This window comes from Tursiops truncatus, chromosome X (assembly GCF_011762595.2).
Source record: "Tursiops truncatus isolate mTurTru1 chromosome X, mTurTru1.mat.Y, whole genome shotgun sequence".
Taxonomy (NCBI): Eukaryota; Metazoa; Chordata; class Mammalia; order Artiodactyla; family Delphinidae; genus Tursiops; species Tursiops truncatus.
Genome location: NC_047055.1, coordinates 57,669,477 through 57,691,732, shown reverse-complemented (window position 1 = coordinate 57,691,732; position 22,256 = coordinate 57,669,477). Strand labels below are relative to the sequence as shown.

Below are 22,256 nucleotides of genomic sequence, written 5' to 3'. Positions count from 1 at the left end.
TCAACACCCATTTATGATAAAAAATCTCTAGAAAGTAGGCATAGAGGGAACTTACCTCACCATAATAAAGGTGATATATGGCAAACCCACAGGAAACATCATTCTCAATAGTGAAAAACAAACCATTTCCACTAAGATCAGGAAGAAGACAGGGTTCCCCACTCTCACCACTGTTATTCAACATAGTTTTGGGAGTTTCAGCCACAGCAATCACAGAAGAAAAAACAAATGAAAAGAATCCATACCAGAAAAGAAGAAGTAAAGCTGTCACTGTTTGCAGATGACATGATATATACATAAAATATCCTAAAGATTCTACCATTAAACTAGTAAAGCTAATCAGTGAATTTGGAAAAGTTGCAGGATACAAAATACACAGAAGTCTCTTGCATTCCTATACACTAACAATAAAAGATCAGAAAGAGAAATTAAGGAAACAATCCCATTTACCATCACATCAAAAACAATAAAATAGCTAGGAATAAACATACCAAAGGAGGCAAAAGACCTGTACTCAGGAAACTACAAGATGTCGATGAAAGAAAACAAAGATGACACAAACAGCTGGAGATATACCATAGTCTTAGATTGGAAGAATCAATATTGAGAAAATGACTATACTACCCAAAGTAATCTACAGATTCAATGCAATCCTTAACAAATTACCAATGGCATTTTTCAAGGAAGTAGAACAAAAAATTTTACAATTTGTATGGAAACAGAAAAGATCATGAATAGTCACAGGAATCCTGAGACAGAAAAACAGAGCTAGAGGAATCAGGCTTCCTGATTTCAGACTATACTACAAAGCTACAGTCATCAAGACAGTATGGTACCAGCACAAAATAGAAATATAGATCAATGGAACAGGATAGAAAGCCCAGAGATAAACCCACACACCTATGGTCATGTAATCTATGACTAATGAGGCAAGAATATACAATGTAGAAAAAACAGTCTCTTCAAAAAGTGGTGCTGGGAAAACTGGAGAGCTACATGTAAAAGAATGAAGTTAGAACACTCCCTAACACCATACTCAAAAATAAACTCAAAATGGATTAAAGACCTAAATGTAAGGCCAAAAACTATAAAACTCTTAGAATAAAACATAGGTAGAATACTCTTTGATATGAAGCACAGCAAACTGTTTTTCAGTCCACCTCCTAGCATAGTGAAAGTGAAAACAAAAATAAACAAATGGGATCTAATTAAACTTAAAAACTTTTGCACAATGAAGGAAGCCATAAACAAAACAAAAAGAGAATCCACAGAGTGGGAGAAAATATTTCCAACTGAAGCAACCCACAAGGGGTTAATCTCCAAACTATACAAATAGTTCATGAAGCTCAATATCAAAAAAACAAAAAAACCCAATCGAAAAATGGGCTGAAAATCTAAATAGACATTTCTCCAAAGAAGACATACAGGTGGGCAAAAAGCACATGAAAAGATACTTAGCATTGCTAATTATTAGAAAAATGCAAATCAAAACTACAACGAGGGAGGCTTCCAGGAAGATGGCGAAAGAATAAAATGTGGAGATCACCTTCCTCCCCACAGATACACCAGAAATACATCTACACATGGAACAACTCCCACAGAACACCTACTGAATGTTGGCAAAAGGCCTCCGACCTCCCCAAACACAAGAAACCCCCACGTACCTGGATAGGGCAAAAGAAAAAAGAATAAACAGAGACAAAAGGATAGGGACGGGACCTGCACCAGTGTGAGGGAGCTGTGAAGGAGGAAACGTTTACACACACTAGGAAGCCCCTTCGTGGGCGGAGACTATGGGTGGTGGAGGGGAAAGTTTTGGAGCCGCGGAGGAGAGCACAGCCACAGGGATGCAGAGGGCAAAGTGGGGATATTCCCGCACAAAGGATTGGTGCCGACTGGCACTCAGCAGCCCGAGAGGCTTGTCTGCCCACTCGCCCCAGTGGGCACGACTGGGAGCTGAGGCTCGAGCTTCGGTCGGAGCTCCGGGAGAGGACTGGTGTTGGCGCCGTGAACACAGCCTGCAGGGGGTTAGTTCACCACAGCTAGCCAGGAGGGAGTCTGGGGAAAAGTCTGGACCTGCCGAAGAGGCAAGAGACTTTTTCTTCCCTCTTTGTTTCCTGGTGCGTGAGGAGAGGGGATTAAGAGCGCTGCTTAAAGGAGCTCCAGAGACAGGCGTGAGCCACGGCTAAAAACGCGGACCCCAGAGACGGGCATAAGATGCTAAAGCTGTTGCTGCCACCACCAAGAAGCCTGTGTGTGAGCCCAGGTCACTATCCACACCCCCTTTCCAGGGAGCCTGTGCAGCCCGCCACTGCCAGGATCCCAGGATCCAGGGACAACTTCCCTGGGAGAATGCACAGTGCGCCTCAGGCTGGTGCAATGTCACACCGGTGGCAGCGCAGGCTCGCCCGGCATTCCGTGCCCCTCCCTAACCCGCCCCCGCCGGCCTGAGTGAGGCAGAGTCCCTGAAGCAGGGCTCCTTTAACCCCATCCTGTCTGAGCAAAGAACAGACGCCCTCTGGCGACCTACATGCAGAGGTGGGGCCAAATCCAAAGTTGAGCCCCGGGTGTTGTGAGAGCAAAGAACGGAAAAGGAAATCTCTCCCAGCAGCCTCAGAAGCAGCGGATTAAAGCTCCACAATCAACTTGATGTACCCTGCATCTGTGGAATACATGAATAGACAACGAATCATCCCAAATTGAGGAGGTGGACGTTGAGAGCAAGATTTATGATATTTTCCCCTTTTCCTCTTTTTGTGAATGTGTATGTGTATGCTTCTGTGTGAGATTTTGTCTGTATAGCTTTGCTTACACCATTTGTCCTACGGTTCTATCCATCCATTTATTATTTTTCTTAATAATTATTTTAATAACTTTATTTTACCTTACTTTATTCTATTTTACTTTGTCTTCTTTCTTTCTTTTTTCCCTTCCTTCCCTCCTCCCTCCCTCCCTCCCTCCCTCCCTCCCTCCCTGCTTTCTTTCTTTCTTTCTTTCTTCCTTTCTTTCTTTCTTTCTTTCTCTCTTTCTTTCATTCTTCTTCTACTAATTCTTTCTTTCTACTTTTTCTCCCTTTTATTCTGAGAAGTGTGGATGTAAGGCTCTTGTTGCTGCAGCCAAGAGTCACTGCTGTGCCTCTGAGGTGCGCAAGCCAACTTCAGGACACTGGTCCACAAGAGACCTCCCAGCTCCACATAATATCAAACAGCGAAAATCTCCCAGAGATATCCATCTCAACACCAGCAGCCAGCTTCACTCAACAACCAGCAAGCTACAGTGCTGGACACCCTATGCCAAACAACTAGCAAGACAGGAATACAACCCTAACTGTTAGCAGAGAGGCTGCCTAAAATCATAATAAGTCCACAGACACCCCAAAACACACCACCACACGTGGATCTTCCCACCAGAAAGACAAGATAGAGCCTCATTCACCAGAACACAGGCACTAGTCCCCTCCACCACGAAGCCTACACAACCAACAGAACCAACTTTAGACACTGGGGGAAGACACTAAAAACAATGGGAACTACGAACCTGCAGCCTGCAAAAAGGAGACCCCAAACACAGTAAGAAAAGCAAAATGAGAAGACAGAAAAACACACAGCAGTTGAAGGAAAAAGATAAAAACCCACCAGACCTAACAAATGAAGAGTAAATAGGCAACCTACCTGAAAAAGAATTCAGAATAATGATAGTAAAGATGATCCAAAATATTGGAAATACAATAGACAAAAGGCAAGAAACATTTAACAAGGACCTAGAAGAACTAAAGATGAAACAAGCAATGATGAACAACACAATAAATGAAATTAAAAATACTTTAGATGGGATCAGTAGCAGAATAACTGAGGCAGAAGAACGGGAAAGTGATGTGGAAGATAAAATAATGGCAATAACTACTGCAGAGCAGAATAAAGATAAAAGAATGAAAAGAACTGAGGACAGTCTCAGAGACCTCTGGGGCAACATTAAACACACCAACACTCGAATTATAGGGGTTCCAGATTAAGAGAAAAGGAAAGGGACTGAGAAAATATTTGAAGAGATTATAGTTGAAAACTTCCCTAAAATGGGAAAGGAAATAGTTAATCAAGTCCAGGAAGCACAGAGAGTGCTATACAGGATAAATCCAAGGAGAAATATGCCAAGACACATATTAATCAAACTGTCAAAAATTAAATACAAAGAAAACATATTAAAAGCAGCAAGGGAAAAACAACAAATAACACACAAGGGAATCCCCGTAAGGTTAACCGCTGACCTTTCAGCAGAAACTCTGCAAGCCAAAAGGGACTGGCAGGATATATTTAAAGTGATGAAGGAGAAAAACCTGCAACCAAGACTGCTCTACCCAGCAAGGATCTCATTCAGATTTGGTGGAGAAATTACAACCTTTACAGACAAGCAAAAGCTGAAAGAGTTCAGCACCACCAAACCAGCTTTTCAACAAATACTAAAGGAACTTATCTAGGCAAGAAACAGAAGAGAAGGAAAAGACCTACAATAACAAACACAAAACAATTAAGAAAATGGGAATAGGAACATCCGTATCCATAATTACCTTAAATGTAAATTGACTAAATGCTCCCATCACAGAAACAGATTGGCTGAATTGATACAAACACAAGACCCATATATATGCTGTCTACAAGACACCCACTTCAGACCTAGACACACATACAGACTGAAAGTAAGGGGATGGAAAAAGTTATTCCAAGCAAATGGAAACAAAAAGAAAGCTGGAGTAGCAGTTCTCATATCAGACAAAATAGACTTTAAAATAAAGACTATTAGAAGAGACAAAGTAGGACACTACATAATGATCAAGGGATCGATCCAAGAAGAAGATATAACAATTGTAAATATTTATGCACCCAAAATAGGAGTACCTCAATACATAAGGAAAATACTAACAGCAATAAAAGGGGAAATCGACAGTAACACATTCATAGTAGGGGACATAAACACCCCACTTACACCCATGGACAGATCATCCAAAATGAAAATAAATAAGGAAACACAAGCTTTATATGATACATTAAACAAGATGGACTTAATTGATATTTATAGGACATTCCATCCAAAACAACAGAATACACATTTTTCTCAAGTACTCATGGAACATTCTAAAGGATAGATCATATCTTGTGTCACAAATCAAGCCTTGGTAAATTTAAGAAAATTGAAGTTGTATCAAGTATCTTTTCTGATCACATGCTATGAGACTAGATATCAATTACAGGAAAAGATCTCTAAAAAATACAAACACATGGAGGCTAAACAATACACTACTTACTAACGAAGTGATCACTAAAGAAGTAAAAGAGGAAATGAAAAAATACCTAGAAACAAATGATAATGGAGACACGATGACCCAAAACCTATGGGATGCAGCAAAAGCAGTTCTACAAGGGAAGTATTTAGCAATACAATCCTACCTTAAGAAACAGGAAACATCTCGAATAAACAACCTAACCTTGCACCTAAAGCAATTAGAGAAAGAAGAACAAAAAAATCCCGAAGTTAGCAAAAGGAAAGAAAGCATAAAGATCAAATCAGAAATAAATGATAAAGGAATGAAGGAAACGATAGCAAAGATCAATAAAACTAAAAGCTGGTTCTTTGAGAAGATAAACAAAAGTGATAAACCATTAGTCAGACTCATCAGGAAAAAAGGGAGAAGACGCAAATCAATAGAATTAGAAATGAAAAAGGAGAAGTAACAACTGACACTGCAGAAATAAAAGAGATCATGAGAGATTACTACAAGCAACTCTATGCCAATGAAATGGACAACCTGGAAGAAATGGACAAATTCTTAGAAATGCACAGCCTGCCAAGACTGAATCAGGAAGAAATAGAAAATATGAGCAGACCAATCACAAGCACTGAAATTGAAACTGTGATTAAAAATCTTCCAACAAACAAAAGCCCAGGACAAGATGCCTTCACAGGCGAATTCTATCAAACATTTAGAGAAGAGCTAACACCTATCCTTCTCAAACTCTTCCAAAATACAGCAGAGGGAGGAACACTCCCAAACTCATTCTATGAAGCCACCATCACCTCGATACCAAAACCAGACAAGGTTGTAACAAACAAAGAAAACTACAGGCCAATATCACTGATGAATATAGATGCAAAAATCCTCAACAAAATACTAGCAAACAGAATCCAACAGCACATTAAAAGGATCATACAACATGATCAAGTGGGGTTTATTCCAGGAATGCAAGGATTCTTCAATATACGCAAATCAATCACTGCGATACACCATATTAACAAATTGAAGGAAAAAAACCATATGATCATCTCAATAGATGCAGAGAAAGCTTTCGACAAAATTCAACACCTACTTATGATAAAAACTCTGCAGAAAGTAGGCATAGAGGCAACTTTCTTCAACACAATAAAGGCCATATATGACAAACCCACAGCCAACATCGTCCTCAATGGTGAAAAACTAAAACCATTTCCACTAAGATCAGGAACAAGACAAGGTTGCCCATTCTCACCACTCTTATTCAATATAGTTTTGGAAGTTTTAGCCACAGCAATCAGAGAAGAAAAGGAAATAAAAGGAATCCAAATCAGAAAAGAAGTAAATCTGTCACTGTTTGCAGATGACATAATACTATACATAGAGAATCCTAAAGGTGCTACCAGGAAACTACTACAACTAATCAATGAAATTGGTAAAGTAGAAGGATACAAAATTAATGCACAGAAATCTCTGGCATTCCTATACACCAATGATGAAAAATCTGAAAGTGAAATCAAGAAAACACTCTCATCTACCATTGCAACAAAAAGAATAAAATATCTAGGAATAAATCTACCTAAGGAGACAGAAGACCTGTATGCCGAAAATTATAAGACACTGATGAAAGAAATTAAATATGAAACAAATAGATGGAGAGATATACCATGTTCTTGCATTGGAAGAATCAACATTGTGAAAATGACTCTACTACCCAAAGCAATCTACACATTCAATGCAATCCCTATCAAAACACCATTGGCATTTTTCACAGGACTAGAACAAAAAATTTCACAATTTGTATGGAAACACAAAAGACCCCGAATAGCAAAAGCAATCTTGAGAATGAAAAACGGTACTGGAGGAATCTGGCTCCCTGCCTTCAGATTATAGTACAAAGGTACAGTCATCAAGAAAGTATGGTACTGGCACAAAAACAGAAATATAGATCAACGGAGCAGGATAGAAAGCCCAGAGATAAACCCACACACATATGGTCACCTTATCTTTGATAAAGAAGGCAGGAATGTACAGTGGAGAAAGGACACCCTCTTCAATAAGTGGTGCTGGGAAAACTGGACAGGTACATGTAAAAGTATGAGATTTGATCACTCCCTAACACCATACACAAAAATAAGCTCAAAATGGATTAAAGACCTAAATGTAAGGCAAGAAACTATCAAACACTTAGAGGAAAACATAGGCAGGACACTCTATGACATAAATCACAGCAATATCCTTTATGACCCACTTCCTAGAGAAATGGAAATAAAAAGAAAAATAAACAAACGGGATCTAATGAAACTTCAAAGCTTTTGCACAGCAAAGGAAACCATAAACAAGACAAAAAGACAACCCTCAGAATGGGAGAAAATATTTGCAAATGAAGCAACTGACAAAGGATTAATCTCCAAAATTTGTAAGGAGCAAATGCAGCTCAATAACAAAAAAAACAAATAACCCAATCCAAAAATGGGCAGAGGTCCTAAATAGACATTTCTCCAAAGAAGATATACAGACTGCCAACAAACACATGAAAGAATGCTCAACATCATTAATCATTAGAGAAATGAAAATCAAAAGTACAATGAGATATCATCTCACAGCAGTCAGAATGGCCATCATCAAAAAATCTAGAAACAATAAATGCTGGAGAGGGTGTGGAGAAAAGGGAACACTCTTGCACTGCTGGTGGGAATGTGAATTGGTACAGCCACTATGGAGAACAGTATGGAGGTTCCTTAAAAAAGTGCAAGTAGAACTACCATATGACCCAGCAATCCCACTACTGGGCATATACCCTGAGAAAACCATAATTCAAAAAGAGTCATGTACCAAAATGTTCATTGCAGCTCTATATACAATAGCCCAGAGACAGAAACAACCTAAGTGTCCATCATTGGATGAATGGATAAAGAAGATGTGGCCCATATATACAATGGAATATTACTCAGCCATAAAAAGAAACAAAATTGAGCTATTTGTAATGAGGTGGATAGACCTAGAGTCTGTAATATAGAGTGAAGTTAGTCAGAAAGAGAAAGGCAAATACTGTATGCTAACACATATATATGGAATTTAAGAAAAAAATGTCATGAAGAACCTAGGGGTAAGACAGGAATAAAGGCACGGACCTACTAGAGAATGAACTTGAGGATATGGGGAGGGGGAAGGGTAAGCTGTGAGAAAGCGAGAGAGAGGCGTGGACATATATACACTACCAAACGTAAGGTAGATAGCTAGTGGGAAGCAGCCGCATAGCACATGGAGAGCAGCTCGGTGCTTTGTGACCGCCTGGAGGGGTGGGATAGGGAAGTTGGGAGGGAGGGAGATGCAAGAGGGAAGAGATATGGGAACATATGTATATGTATAACTGATTCACTTTGTTATGAAGCAGAAACTAACGCATCATTGTAAAGCAATTATACTCCATTAAAGATGTAAAAACAAAACAAAACCAACAAAAAGACTACAATGAGGTTTCACCTCACACCAGTCAAAATGGCTATCATCAAAAAATTTACATACAATAAATGCTGGAGCGGGTATGGATAAAGGACAACCCTCCTACACTGTTGTTGGGAATGTCAATTGGTACAGCCACTATGGAGAGCAGTATGGAGGTTCCTTAAAAAACTAAAAATAGAACTACCATATTACCCAGCAACCCAACTCCTGGGCATATTTCTGGAGAAAACCATAATTCAAAAAATACATGCAGAACAGTGTTCACTGCATCACTAGTTACAGTAGCTGGGACATGGAAGCAACCTAAATGTTCATCAAAAGAGGAATGGATAAAGAAGATGCAGTACATATACACAGTGGACTCTTGCATAAAATAACAAAATAATGCCATTTGTGGCAACATGGATGGACCTAGAGATTGTCATAGTGAGTAAAGTAAGTCAGACACAGAAAGACAAATACCATATCATATCGCTTATGTGTGGAATCTATAAAAAAGTGTACAAATGAACTTACTTAGAAAACAGAAGTAGAGTCACAGATGTAGAAAACAATCATTGTTACCAGGGGATAAGCGGGGGAGGGATACATTGGGAGGTTGAGATTGACATAAACACACTACTATATATAAAATAGATAACTAATAAGGACCTACTGTATAGCACAGGGAAATCTACTCAGTACTCTGTACTGGCCTGTATGGGAAAAGAATCTAAACAAAGAGTGGATATATGTATATGTATAACTGATTCACTTTGCTGTACACCTGAATGTTAACACAACATTGTAAATCGACTATACTCCAATAAAATTTTTGGAAAAAGAAATTAAAGAGGATCTAAATTGAAAAGGATCCCATGCTTATTGACCAGAAGACAGTTTTGTTTACATGGCAATAATACCTGAAGTGTCCTACATATTCAATGAATTTTCTGTAAAAATTCCAGTGGGATCTTTTTTAACAGAAATTAACAAGCTTAACCTAAATCCCATATGGAAAAGCAAAAGACCACAAACAGCTAAAGCTTTCTTGAAAAGAAAAGTTTAGAGACTCACACTCCTGCTTTCACAACTTCAATAAAATGCTATAATAATCAAGACAGTATGGTACTAGCATAAAGACAGATAAATAGATTAATGGAGTGAAACTGAAAGTCTACATATTTGCCCTTACATTTATGGTAGTTTGATTGACAAGGATGCCAAGTCAATTTAATGGGGGAAAGGATAGCATATTCCATAAATGAGTCTGGGACAACTGGATATCCCCATGCACAAGAATGAACTTGGATACCTAATTTACAATATATAAAAAATTAACTCAAATGGATCCTAAATCTAAATGTAATAGATAAAAATATAAAACTCTTTAGAAGACAATGTGGGTGTAAATATTAATGACCTTGTATTAGTCAATGGTTTCTTACATATGATACCAAAAGCACAAGTGAGTAAAGAAAAAAATAGATGTATTGGACTTTCTCAAAATTAAAAACTTGTGCTACAAATGATACAATCAAGATAGTGAAAAGACAATCCATGGAATGGAAGAAAATGTTTGCAAATCATATCTCTGATAAGGGACTTGTATCCAGAATATATAAATATCTCTTGCAATTCAACAATAAAATAGCAAATAATACAATTTAAAAATGAAGAAAGACTTTAGTCATTTCTTCAAGAAGATATACAAATGCTCAGTAAGCACATGAAAAAATACTATGCAACACTAATTATTGGAGAACTACAAATCAAGAGTGCAATGAGATACCACTTCCCACCCCTTAGAATGGCTACAATCCAACAGATGGACAATAACAAATGTTTGGGAGGATGGAGAGAAATTGGAATCCTCTTACATCACTGGTGGGAATGTAAAATGGTGCAGCTGTTTTGGAAAAGTCTAGCAGTTCTTCAAAAAGTTAAACAGAGTTACCATGTGCTCAGCAATTCTACTCTTCTTTATATACTCAAAGAAATGAACACATATGTCCACACAGATTTGTACCCAGATATTTACAGTAGCATTTTTCAAAATTGAAAACAGCCCCTAAATGTCCATCAGTTGCTGAATGGATAAATAAAAGGTTGTACATCCATAAAATGGACTATTATTTAGTAACAAAAATCAGTGAAGTACTGACACATGCTAAAACATGGATGAATCTTGAAAACATGCAAAGTGAAAGAATTCAGCCACCAAAGACCACATTTTGATTATCCCATTTATGTGAAATGTCAAAAACAGACTTTTGCTGAAACTATTCATAAAGAGTCACTTTCTATTTGGTTTTGCTAAATTGTTGAGATGTAAGCTATGGTCGTACTGCTAACATGAGGAGAGACCCTGCCTAAGAATGACGTCTATCCAGGAAAGAGCAGAGCCAAAAGATATACAGATTTCTGAAGACATATTTTGATCACACAAATCCATCTGGACACCAAGCAATCCCAATTACGTGAATTAACTAATTCCCAGTTTAAGTTGGGTTTCTGGCATGTGCAACTGAAAGAGCCCTGACTAATATGGTTGGTTAAACAACTAATTATTTGCTTTTCACTTTCATTGTATTTACTGTATTGTAAATACAGTAAAAGTGTGCTCTTGAATTTTATTGACCATAATAGCTATGTTTTTTTGTGAACATTCATTCTTCAGTAGAATTATTGGCCAGCAGAAAACACCAAACTCTGTCTAGGGGCATATATATCAGTTAAACATGCTATAACTTGGATTATAACATAACCAAAGTCATATCCAAATTTCATTAAAAATACATTACTTTCTAGTGGTAATAGTTGTCCTTCCACCACTGGAGGGTTGGTTATGAGATGAATATATTTCTTGTCTCAACTTCGAGAGTTCCTTACAAATAAAAGACAATATAATCATTTGAAAACCATAGAAACATGAGGTAAGAGGTATGTTTGATAATTTAACAACGTTACTAAAGAATAATTACTTTTTTCCCTTCCTTTTTAGCCTTGAGGTAAGAATGTTCCAATCCCACTTGTTGAATTCCATATAGTCTTGCTTCATGGTACCTAATCAGTTATATTATAAGTCTCTGCAGGAATCCACTAACTGGTTCTATACTTAAGGGATAACATGAGATAGAATGGGCATGATTCTCAAGATGAAGATGTGAAAATTTTTGTTCCAAAAAGATTTAAATGTGTATCTATAGCAGAAAAATATGAAATTTCAATATGGAAGTAGATATTGTTTCATAACAGAAAATCTATCACTGAATGTTACTACAAATACCATTTGTTCAATAACAGCAATACAACATTAGCCACGATTTGGGTAGTTTCTTCCTTCAGTACCTATTTTATGACAGATCTTGGGCTACATGCTACAGACATAGAAAGGAATATAACACAGTCCCTTGCTGAAGCAGCTCACAGCCTTATTGGGAGTTTGACTGCCAATGAGGTAGAAAATCAATGTCTTAAAATTATTAAAGGCACAATAGCACATATTTTTTGCTTCAATTCTAGCTTTCATTTGAATTATTTCTCCTGAAATGTGAGTCTTCTACTTCTCATAGGCACTCACATTCTACTTCATGAATAAAGTAAGTCTTGGAAACATGTCTTTTTATAGTTTGTGGGAAGTATTTATCCTACAGGGCTGAGTTGTATGGTTTGTCTCCACCTTGACCCCTTCTCTGTTACCTCCGATTGATGCTTTATAAGGGAATCCTTCTCTTCCAGCAAGCTTGTCAGTTCATGAATCTTGAATTGGAAGTCACTGCAACTTCCTTCTCTTCTTGAAACATCTTTTTGGTACTGATTTAATTGAGTCTAAGGATTTAAAAAGAACTAAGAATTATTATAATTCTCATTAACAAAATGGGTAACTGAGTTCCAGAGAGGTTAAGTGACATAAAGTCATACAGCTAGTTATGAAATGAAGAGCAAAATACCAATAGTTATAAACATTTAAAGAGCTTTATGAATGTAATATGTGAACTGAAATGCCAATTAGGAATTTCTCACTTTTTTAAGATTTATTGTTTATTTTTGGCTGTGTCGGATCTTAGTTGCAGTACATGGGATCTTCATTGAGGCTTCTACCTAATTGTGGCATGTGGGGTTTCTCTTCTCTAGTTGTGGCGCGCAGGTTCCAGAGCACATGGGCTCTGTAGTTTGTGGCAACGTGGGCTCTCTAGTTGAGGTGCACGAGCTGAGTAGTTGTAGCATGTGGGCTCTAGCTGCCCCATGGTATGTGGGATCTTAGTTCCCTGACCAGGAATCGAACCCGAGTCCCCTGCATTGTAAGGTGGATTCTTTGTCACTGGACCACCAGGGAAGTCCAATAAATTTCTCATTTTTAAAAGGTGACTTTACTATTTAGGCTTAAGCATTACTTAAGTAAAAGTCCTAGGCAACAAGAATTAAAATAAAGCTAAGAAAACAGGTACTTTATATTCCTTCAAATACTAATTAAGGAAAACTCAATAACAAATATTATATCATAATTTGCAGTTCACAACATATTCCTCCTGCATGACTCATCTCAGTCCTCACAGCAGCCCTCCGAGATAAGTATTATTATAATCTTTATTTACAAAACAGGTAAATGAGATCCAGAGACACGAAGGCACAACAGCTACTAAGCAACATAGCTGCAACTCTATGACAAGTCTTCTGACTGCAAATCCTGTCCATTTCCCTTTTTACTGCATTATGTGTGCACAGATGGCTGTTTAGGTTAAAGTGTTATTAGTAACGTTCAGATGGAAAATAAACCAGTGGAGGACATCTGCAAGAAACATCAGCAGACTTTTGAACAAATTCTATTTTGTTTCATTTTGATTTTTGGTAAAGACTGTACATTATATTTGGAGAGAAAAAACTGTGGTCAGTTTTTCTATTAAAATATTTGAGTTTATATAACTACAATTAGGAATCAGTAAATTAAGGGTTAGTCAATTTGACCTAGAATGACAAAATAAGGCAATGTATATTTATTCTCACAAATATCACCTTAATTTTGATGCCAATTACAGGTATATAATTCAACAATTCTTATCCATGTGCTTGACAAAACTCTTGCTAGCTATCATCCTTCAAAATCAAGTGAGGATATTTATGAAGTCAAATGCGGCTTCACTGGATAATCTTGAAAGTTGCTTGGCTGCATAGAGCAAGCTTTAGGCAAGATCATAAAGTGTTCCCCTGTCACCATAAATAAATAAATAGAAATTAAAAATCAACAACCCTGCACTTAAGGTCTTCTTTTGCTTTCCTAGAAAAGATGAAGCTAAATTACAAGACAATTTAACAATATTCCCTACATAGTGATATGTATTTAAAGAAATGGTTCTATGGCATACTCCTAAAACTCTACCTTTGGTTGATTTTTCTTTGTAGCATTAAACTTGAGACTATCATTATCTTATTAGAAAGTTTGTGCTGAACTGTGTATTTATGCAGTGTAGGATCTACATACCCTTAGTTTGCAGATCTCTCTATCTTTCTCCATTCTTAAGCTTTTTACCATCTCCATGTAATGGTTGCCAATCTCAGCCATTTTAGCCTGCAGCATCGGGCCTGTGCAAGTCTCTGAGAGCTACACAAGACAAAATAAATTTCTGTAGTTAGACTGTTATGAAGGAAACACATATTATATTACAAGACATTAATAGATGAAAACCACTTGATTAAACAAGACATTGAAATAATGAGAGTGATTTTTAGGAACTGCATTATACAGCTCAGATGGCAGTGAGTTAAGACCTAACTGCATGTGAGATCATCAGAAAGCAGTCTACATATTTTCTCGAGATGAATTGGATATATGTATATATATATATAATATATATATATATATATATATATATATATATATATATAGCCAATGCTAGGATTACAACCATATAACTAAGACAATAACACACATTTAAAACAAAATCTGAATACCTGCACTCTAAGATTTTTATTCTCTTGCTCTAAATTACGCTTACAGTATTCCAGTTCTTTTAGTTTATATTCTATGTCTGATAGTGTATGCCGAAGAGAAAGATTGTTTTCTTCCAATGCTTGGCATTTTGAGGTTGAGTCTTGAAGTCCTTGCTGTAAAGACACAGTAAATAAGACAAATGGATTCTACTTTTTGGGAGAGAGTGCTTTTAGTTGATTAATTCAATGAAACAAAGCAAATATTGATATTTTTCCATGCCCAGTTTTCTTATATATTTAACCTTAAAAGGTAAGTTAAGGGCTTCCCTGGTGGCGCAGTGGTTGAGAGTCCACCTGCCGATGCAGGGGACTCGGGTTCATGTCCCAGTCCGGGAAGATCCCACATGCCGTGGAGCGGTTAGGCCCGTGAGACATGGCCACTGAGCCTGCGCGTCTGGAGCCTGTGCTCCGCAACGGGAGAGGCCACAACAGTGAGAGGCCCGTGTACCGCAAAAAAAAAAAAAAAAAAGGTAAGTTAAATCAGCTATGAAAGACATCATTACCCTCACTTGCCTATCTTGAGTGAGAAGGAATCAAGATCAGATGAATTTTCAGTGTACCAATCTAGCAACCTGACTCTTGCTGCTTTTTGACAATACCGTAACCTGCCTTTTAGTAGGCACCAAAATGACCATATGCCTGATTATGTGACAAATGAAAACTCAGCCAAATTTGGGACTGTCATGGGAATGAATTTTAAGAATGGACTGGCCTCAGAGACTCATTACGATTTCCTAAGAATCCTCTCTGCTCAGGTATCTGGAGAAATCTTCTAGAGTTCATTCATTCAGTTATTCATTGCACAAACATGTGTTAAGATCTACAAAAACTTTTTTATTGACACATTAGTAGATTAAATGAACGAGTGAACTTAGATTTTCAATATTTATACAATTTTTGTCACCCAACAAAACAGATAATTGTGGATAGTATATACTTTATATCTAAAATACTTGGGGTTATCTATTTTTCTGAGAGGGCTTCAGTATTTGGAAATACCTAAAGCCACTCAATTCCCATATGAACAAATTGTTCCATCATATTTAATTTTCTGGATTATATCTCATAACTCCAATGTGCTAGTAATTGTGCATATGAAAAACTATCAAATTTATTATCAAAGAAAATGTCAACTTACCTGCTGCTGGCGATTATTTGCTCTCACTGATGCTAAGAGTTCTTCATACTCTTTTATTTGAGTTTCTTTGAATGCCAAGTCTTTCTCAAGTCTTATCTTGTCATTTTCCAGTGACTAGAAGCAAAATTATTTATGACTCAGAATTACAGAATCCTGTCAACAGTTATGTAATACAAAGACCTGTTTACATTGGAAGGTTTAAATAAGCACTTGTTTCATTTGTAATTGTTTAATAAAACGGAATTCTTAAAAGTTAATCAAACTATGGGATACAAAGGATTGAAAATTTAAAAACCTGCATCAATGGACATTTTGATGAATTGACTAATTGTAAGTACAATGAAGCAGAACCTTTTGAATTATTTTAATGTTTTTCTTCAATCTACAAAGACCCTTGTTAATCCCAGCAGGTGGTGAATTTTCAAATTAAGGTCTAAATGTGTTCATCAGAACCCAGAAACAAGAAAGCCCACTCCAAAGTCCCCAAGGAGTTATTCATTGTATGGAAAGTATTCTGAATGTATCTAGCTGATGTCATGAAGAGCACCAATTAAAATAGAAAATGTTAAGTTCTTAGAGAAAGAAGTTTTCAAGTATTCAAATAAATTCAAAGTATGCTTTATTATTACAGAAAAGGGGAAATTATGAATCAGAGTCAGATTATTGTAATTTCACAAACTACTCCCTGGTTTTAAGCATTAAATTACCTTAGCGGTAAACTAAGTAGTAAGTGTTCACCCAACTTTCATTTTCACATTGGATAATTCTTTACTCCTCTCTCCCAACCCCAATTAACTATTTCAGGAAAATAACTATATCTGGGTGAGCACAATGTTGTTGTGTTGTATTAAATTTTAAAAAGGTATACTGAATGCTTTGATTTCTATGTTATGAAGCTAGGATCTAGAAAAGATTTGGAAAGAAAAATCAAAATAAATGTTACTGTCAAGTCATTCTGAAGATTTCCAAGCTCCTCCCGTATGTTGCTGAATGTGGACAGCACTAGCCGGAGTGATTTATCAGACATACCCCTCATCTGGAGGAAGAAAATTATTGATGGTTTATTTTTACTAGCATTTAAAAATAGGCAGTATAAGTAATAATAATCTTATTTTTTCTATTCCTACAAGCAAACTTATTAACAGTTTCATTTTTGATATGGCAATATTAGAATAGTGATGCAGGGCATTTGGTCAATAACATGCATTAGTAATCCAAGCAATATCCCTGAAGAGTACCTGAAGAGATCATAGCTATGCTATTAAAACAAGGGTCTCTTATTTTTTCCATGATAAAGTATCATCTTTCTCATGACAGAAATGTATCATCAAATTCTTAAATTTACTTTTCTTCTCTATTTAAAGATTAGAAAAGATGAGACAGTCAACCTTCAAGTAATAAATTGCATCTCCCTAAGTGTGTTGTCAAATGCATAGATTTTGCCTGAGTTGAGAAGAATCTAATACAAATTAAGTTTAACCTTGAAGTATAGAAATGTCTCAAAATTTAAAGAGGGAGAAAAACCCTTTAACTAGATTAAACTCATTTCTTCAAAGAAAAGTGGTTTTGAAAACAGGCAACTTCTGTTTCTGAAAAGATGGAGCAGAAATACTTTTCTCTATTTTTCCTGCTAAGTCTAACTAAAACCCCTGCACTTTATGTATAAAACAAACATAAAAAGACTCTGAAAGTTAAAAAAGAAGAATGAAGTCTGGTTGAGAACATTGGGAGCTAAGGAATAATACGGAAGTGATTTCCTGGGTTTTCTTTTTGCTTCATATATGAGTGGTATTGGGCAAACCAATAACAAAGAAACACCAGTGGATACAGACAACAAAAGTCCCTAGAAAAGCCTGCTCTTTCTACCCAAAGTACCATGAAAAGGGCAGCCTAGCAAGGCAGATAGCATTTAGATAATAACCAGTCTACTCCAGCCAAACACCACAGAAAAAACCTGCAACTCTATTCTACGCCCACCCAAACCATCAAAAGCCAAGAAGGGAATGTAGACTCTCTCTCTCAACCTCCCTGCTTGGGTGATGTCAGAGAATTCTTAGTGAAGTGTCAAGACTTTCATCATTGCCCAACAGAAATGAGGCCACTCACATTGCAGTGTCAGTAGAGGCCAACAAGGGAACAGTAACACAACACACCTCCCCATCCAAACCAGGGTGTTTTCAGTGGAAGCCTAGTAGAGAGCCACACTTCCTACACCTGCCAAGGAAGAACAAAGAGCTACTCCCCCAACCTGTGTCAACAGAGGCAGAATGGGGAACCTGGACTTCCACCCCCACGTGGCAGTAACAAGTCATGCCCCTACTTCCCCTGTTGCTCAGTATCAGAGGAGGTCTGCTAAAACAGAAGATGTGAATAAGATCCAAAGTCAGAAAACAGTACCCAAAATGTCCAGGTTTCAATTTTAAAAAAGTCACTTATTCTAAGAACCAGGAAATCTCAACTTGGTAAGAAAAAAGGGTTAATACATGCCAACATCAAGATATCAGAAAAGTTAGAATTATCTGATAAGGATTTTAAGGCAGCCATTTTAAAAAGGTTTCAAAGTGACTAAATGTCCATCAACAGAGGAATGGATAAAGAAGATGTGGCACATATATACAAAGGAATATTACTCAGTCATAAAAAGGAACAAAATAGTGCCATTTGCAGAGACGTGGATGGATCTAGAAACAGTCATGCAGAGTGAAGTAAGTCAAAAAGAGAAAAACAAATATCACATAATATCACTTATATGTGGAATCTAGAAAAATGGTAGAGAAGAACTTATTTGCAAAGTAGAAATAGAGTCACAGATGTAGAGAACAAACTTATGGTTACCAAGAGGGGAAGGGAGGGGTGGGATGAACTGAGAGATTGGGACTGACATAAATACACTACTATGTGTAAAATAGATAACGAATGAGAGCCTACTGTGTAGCACAGGGAACTCTACTCAGTGCTCTGTGGTGACCTAAATGGGAAGGAAATCTAAAAAAGAAGGGATATATGTGTATGTAAGACTGATTCACTTTGCTGTACAGCAAGAAACTAACACAACATTGTAAAGCAAAGATACTCTAATAAAAATTAATTTAAAAAACACACCAAATTAAAAAAAGTTTCAACAAGAAATTGCAAAGATTTAAAACAAATAAAAAATAGAAAGTCTCAGCAACAAAACAGAAAATCTCAGAAAACAAACAGAAGCTATAAAGAGTAACTAAATGAAAATTTTAGAACTGAAAACTCAATAATTAAAAAGCAAAACAAAAACAAAAACCTCAGTGGATGGACTAAAAAGCAGAAAGGAAAGCATAGAGCAAAGAATCAGTGAACTTGAAGACAGAACAATAGAAAATACTGAGTTCTGAACATCAGAGAGAAAATAGGTTGGAAAAAAATTGAACAGAGCCTCAGTGTCCAGTGGGAGTATGACATATATCTAACATTCATGTCATCAGAATCCTAGAAGGAAAAAAGAAAGAGGGGGGAGCTGAAAAAGTATATGAAGAAATAATGGCTGTAAACTTCCCCAAATTAGCAAAAAAAATACACAGATTTAAGAAGTTGAGCAAACCCTAAACAGGATAGACCCAAAGAAATCCATGCCTGGACATATGAGGCAAACTTCTTAAAACTGAAGATAAATTTAAAATCTTAAAAGCAGCAAAAGAAACCTTAACTATTGGGAATAGCAATTCAAATGACAGCCGATTTCTCATGAAAAATCATAGAGGCCAGAAGGAAGTGGCATACATTTTTAAAGTGATGAATGAAAAGAATTGTCAACTACAAATTCTGTATGCAATGAAAACAACCTTTAGGAATGAAGGGAAAATCACATTTTCAGAGGAAAAGAAAAAGAATTTTTCACTAGCAGACCTACCCTTAAAAAAATGGCTGAAGGAAGTTCTCTGAAGAAAAAGAAAATGATAAAAGAAGAAATTTGGAATATCAAGAAGGAAGAAGTAACACAATAAGCAAAAATATAGGTAAATACAGTAGGCTTTCCTTCTCCTTTTGAATTTTCTAAATTATATTTGAAGATTGAAGCAAAATATATATATATATATATATATATATAACACTGTGTGATGTGGCTCTCAATGCCTGTAGAGGAAATATTTTAAAAATTATAAATGTGGAGGTTAAAGAAAGATAAAAGAAGCAAAATTTTCTGCAGTTCACTGAAACTGATAAAATGTTGACACCAATACACGGGGATAAGTTATGGGTATATAATGTAATACTTAGAGCAACCCCTAAAAAAGCTATACTACGTGATACACTCAGAAGCACTAGAGGTAAATCAAAATGGAATTCTAAAACATATTCAAGTAATCCACATGAAAGCAAGACAAAGAAAACAGAAACAAAAAACAGAACAAACAGAAAACACAATGGCAGATCTAGCCCTAACATATCAATAATTACAACTTGGTCTAAATACACCAGTTAAAAGACAGATTGACAGAATGATAAGAAAAAACATGACCTCACTATGTGTTTTCTATAAGAAATTCATTTCAAAGATAATGAAAATTAAAATATACATAATGAAATTTAAAAGTTGGGAAAAAAGATATACCATGCAAACATTAATCAAAAGAAAGGAGTGCTATTGATATTAGATAAAAATAACTTCAGAGCAAAGAAAATTACCAGGAACACAGAGGGACATTACATAATAAGAGTCAGTCCACCAAGAAGACATAGCAATCCTAAATGTTTATGCACCAGACAACAGAGCTACAAAATGTATCAAACAAAAACTGATAGAACTGAAAGGAGAAATAGACAAACCCATAGATATAACTGAAGACTTTTATACCCCTCTCTCGGCAACTGATAGTACTGCTTAGAAGAAAATGAGCAAGAATACATAATACAATAATTCAACAATACCATCAACCAAAGGATCTAATCAGCATTTATAGAATACTTCATCCAACAACAGATGCACATTCCTTTCATATACCCATGGAACATATACCAAAATAGATCATATCCTTGACTATCAAACTTAGCCATTTCAAAAAAATTAATCTCATATGGAGTATATTTTCTGCCCACAGTGGAATCAAACTAGAAATGAATAACAGAAAGACAATAGGAAAATCTCTAAACACTTAGAAAGTAAACAATACACTTCTAAATAATCCACCAGTCAAAGCAGAAGTCTAAAGGGAAATAAAAATATATAAAACTGAAAGAAAATGAAAATACATATCATAACTTGTGGGACACAACTAAAGCCATGCTGAGAGGATATTTATAGCACTAAATGCTTACATTAGAAAATAGAAAAGGTGTGAAATCAATAATCTAACTTTCTATATCAAGAAACTAGACAAAGAAGATCAAAATAAACCAAAAGCAAGCAAAGGAAGGAAATAATACAGACGAGAAAAAAAATCAATGGAAGTGTAAACAGGAAAACAATAGAGATCAATAAACTAAAATATAGTTCTTTGAAAAAAATCAATAAAATTGATAAACCTCCAACAAGACTGACAACAAAAAAAGAAAGAAGACACAAATCACTAGTGTCAGGAGTTAAATAGGGAAGAGTAATACAGACCCCACAGACATCAAAAGGATAATAAGGGAATATTGTGAATAGTTACGCACATATAAATTTGATAATTTAGTTGAAATTGACTACTTCCTTGAAAAACACAGATTACCACAACTCACCCAACACGAAACAGATCATTTGACTAGACCTGTAACTACTAAGGAATTGAATTTAGAATTTTTTTAAACTGCTGAAAAATATATATCCATGCCCAGATATTTTCACTGAAGGATTATACCAAATGTTTAACGAAGAGTTAACACTATGTCTATACATTTTCTTCCAGAAAACAGAAAAGGAAGAGACATTTACCAATTCATTTCATGATGCTAGATTATCCTGACACCAAAATCAAAGCAAATACAAGAAAACTACAGACTAATGTTTCTCAGGAACTTAGATGCAAACATTCTCAGAGTTTTTTGAGGAAATAGGCCTTGAATGCACTTTGGATGGACATCCTGCCACCAGAAATAATATCAAGGATGTATCCAAGATTCAGGTTCTGCAGAGCATATGTGTTCCCCATACCACTGTCTCTTTATAATACAGACTGTGTGCCACTAAAAATATTTCATTTAAGTTTCACAGATAAGATGTCAGGTCCAATATCTGGATGATCAACAAAGATTTGAGACCAAATATCAAACTTAGAAATTTGCCTCACTAGACAAAACTAGAGTATCTTTAGAATCCTTTCTTGCAAACACATGTACTCTTCATTTTAGCCTTATTTCTTTAGCACCTATCTTGATCTGTCTTGGTCTGTCTCTCCCTTCAGTGTAGGGGAATTTACTGCTGCAGTGGTCTCTAGCATTCCACAATTCTGGAAAATCAAGTCA

At 36.2% G+C, this 22,256-nt stretch overlaps 1 protein-coding gene across 6 annotated transcripts in view; it reads right to left on the bottom strand.

Moving 5' to 3' along the window:
- The window catches only part of POF1B (POF1B actin binding protein), a 102,943-nt gene that overhangs the window by 14,633 nt on the left and 66,054 nt on the right, over positions 1 to 22,256 (bottom strand). For 5 of the 6 annotated variants that reach the window (XM_033849924.2, XM_033849925.2, XM_073798990.1 and 2 more), the window contains 6 exons: positions 16,783 to 16,875; positions 15,840 to 15,953; positions 14,663 to 14,815; positions 14,193 to 14,312; positions 12,413 to 12,541; positions 11,515 to 11,597 (listed from right to left, as the gene is read on the bottom strand). In XM_033849924.2, coding sequence (XP_033705815.1) covers positions 11,515 to 11,597; positions 12,413 to 12,541; positions 14,193 to 14,312; positions 14,663 to 14,815; positions 15,840 to 15,953; positions 16,783 to 16,875 — 692 coding nt within the window. The remainder of the gene's footprint in view (positions 1 to 11,514; positions 11,598 to 12,412; positions 12,542 to 14,192; positions 14,313 to 14,662; positions 14,816 to 15,839; positions 15,954 to 16,782; positions 16,876 to 22,256) is intronic. The other variant, XM_033849926.2, reaches the window with a different exon arrangement.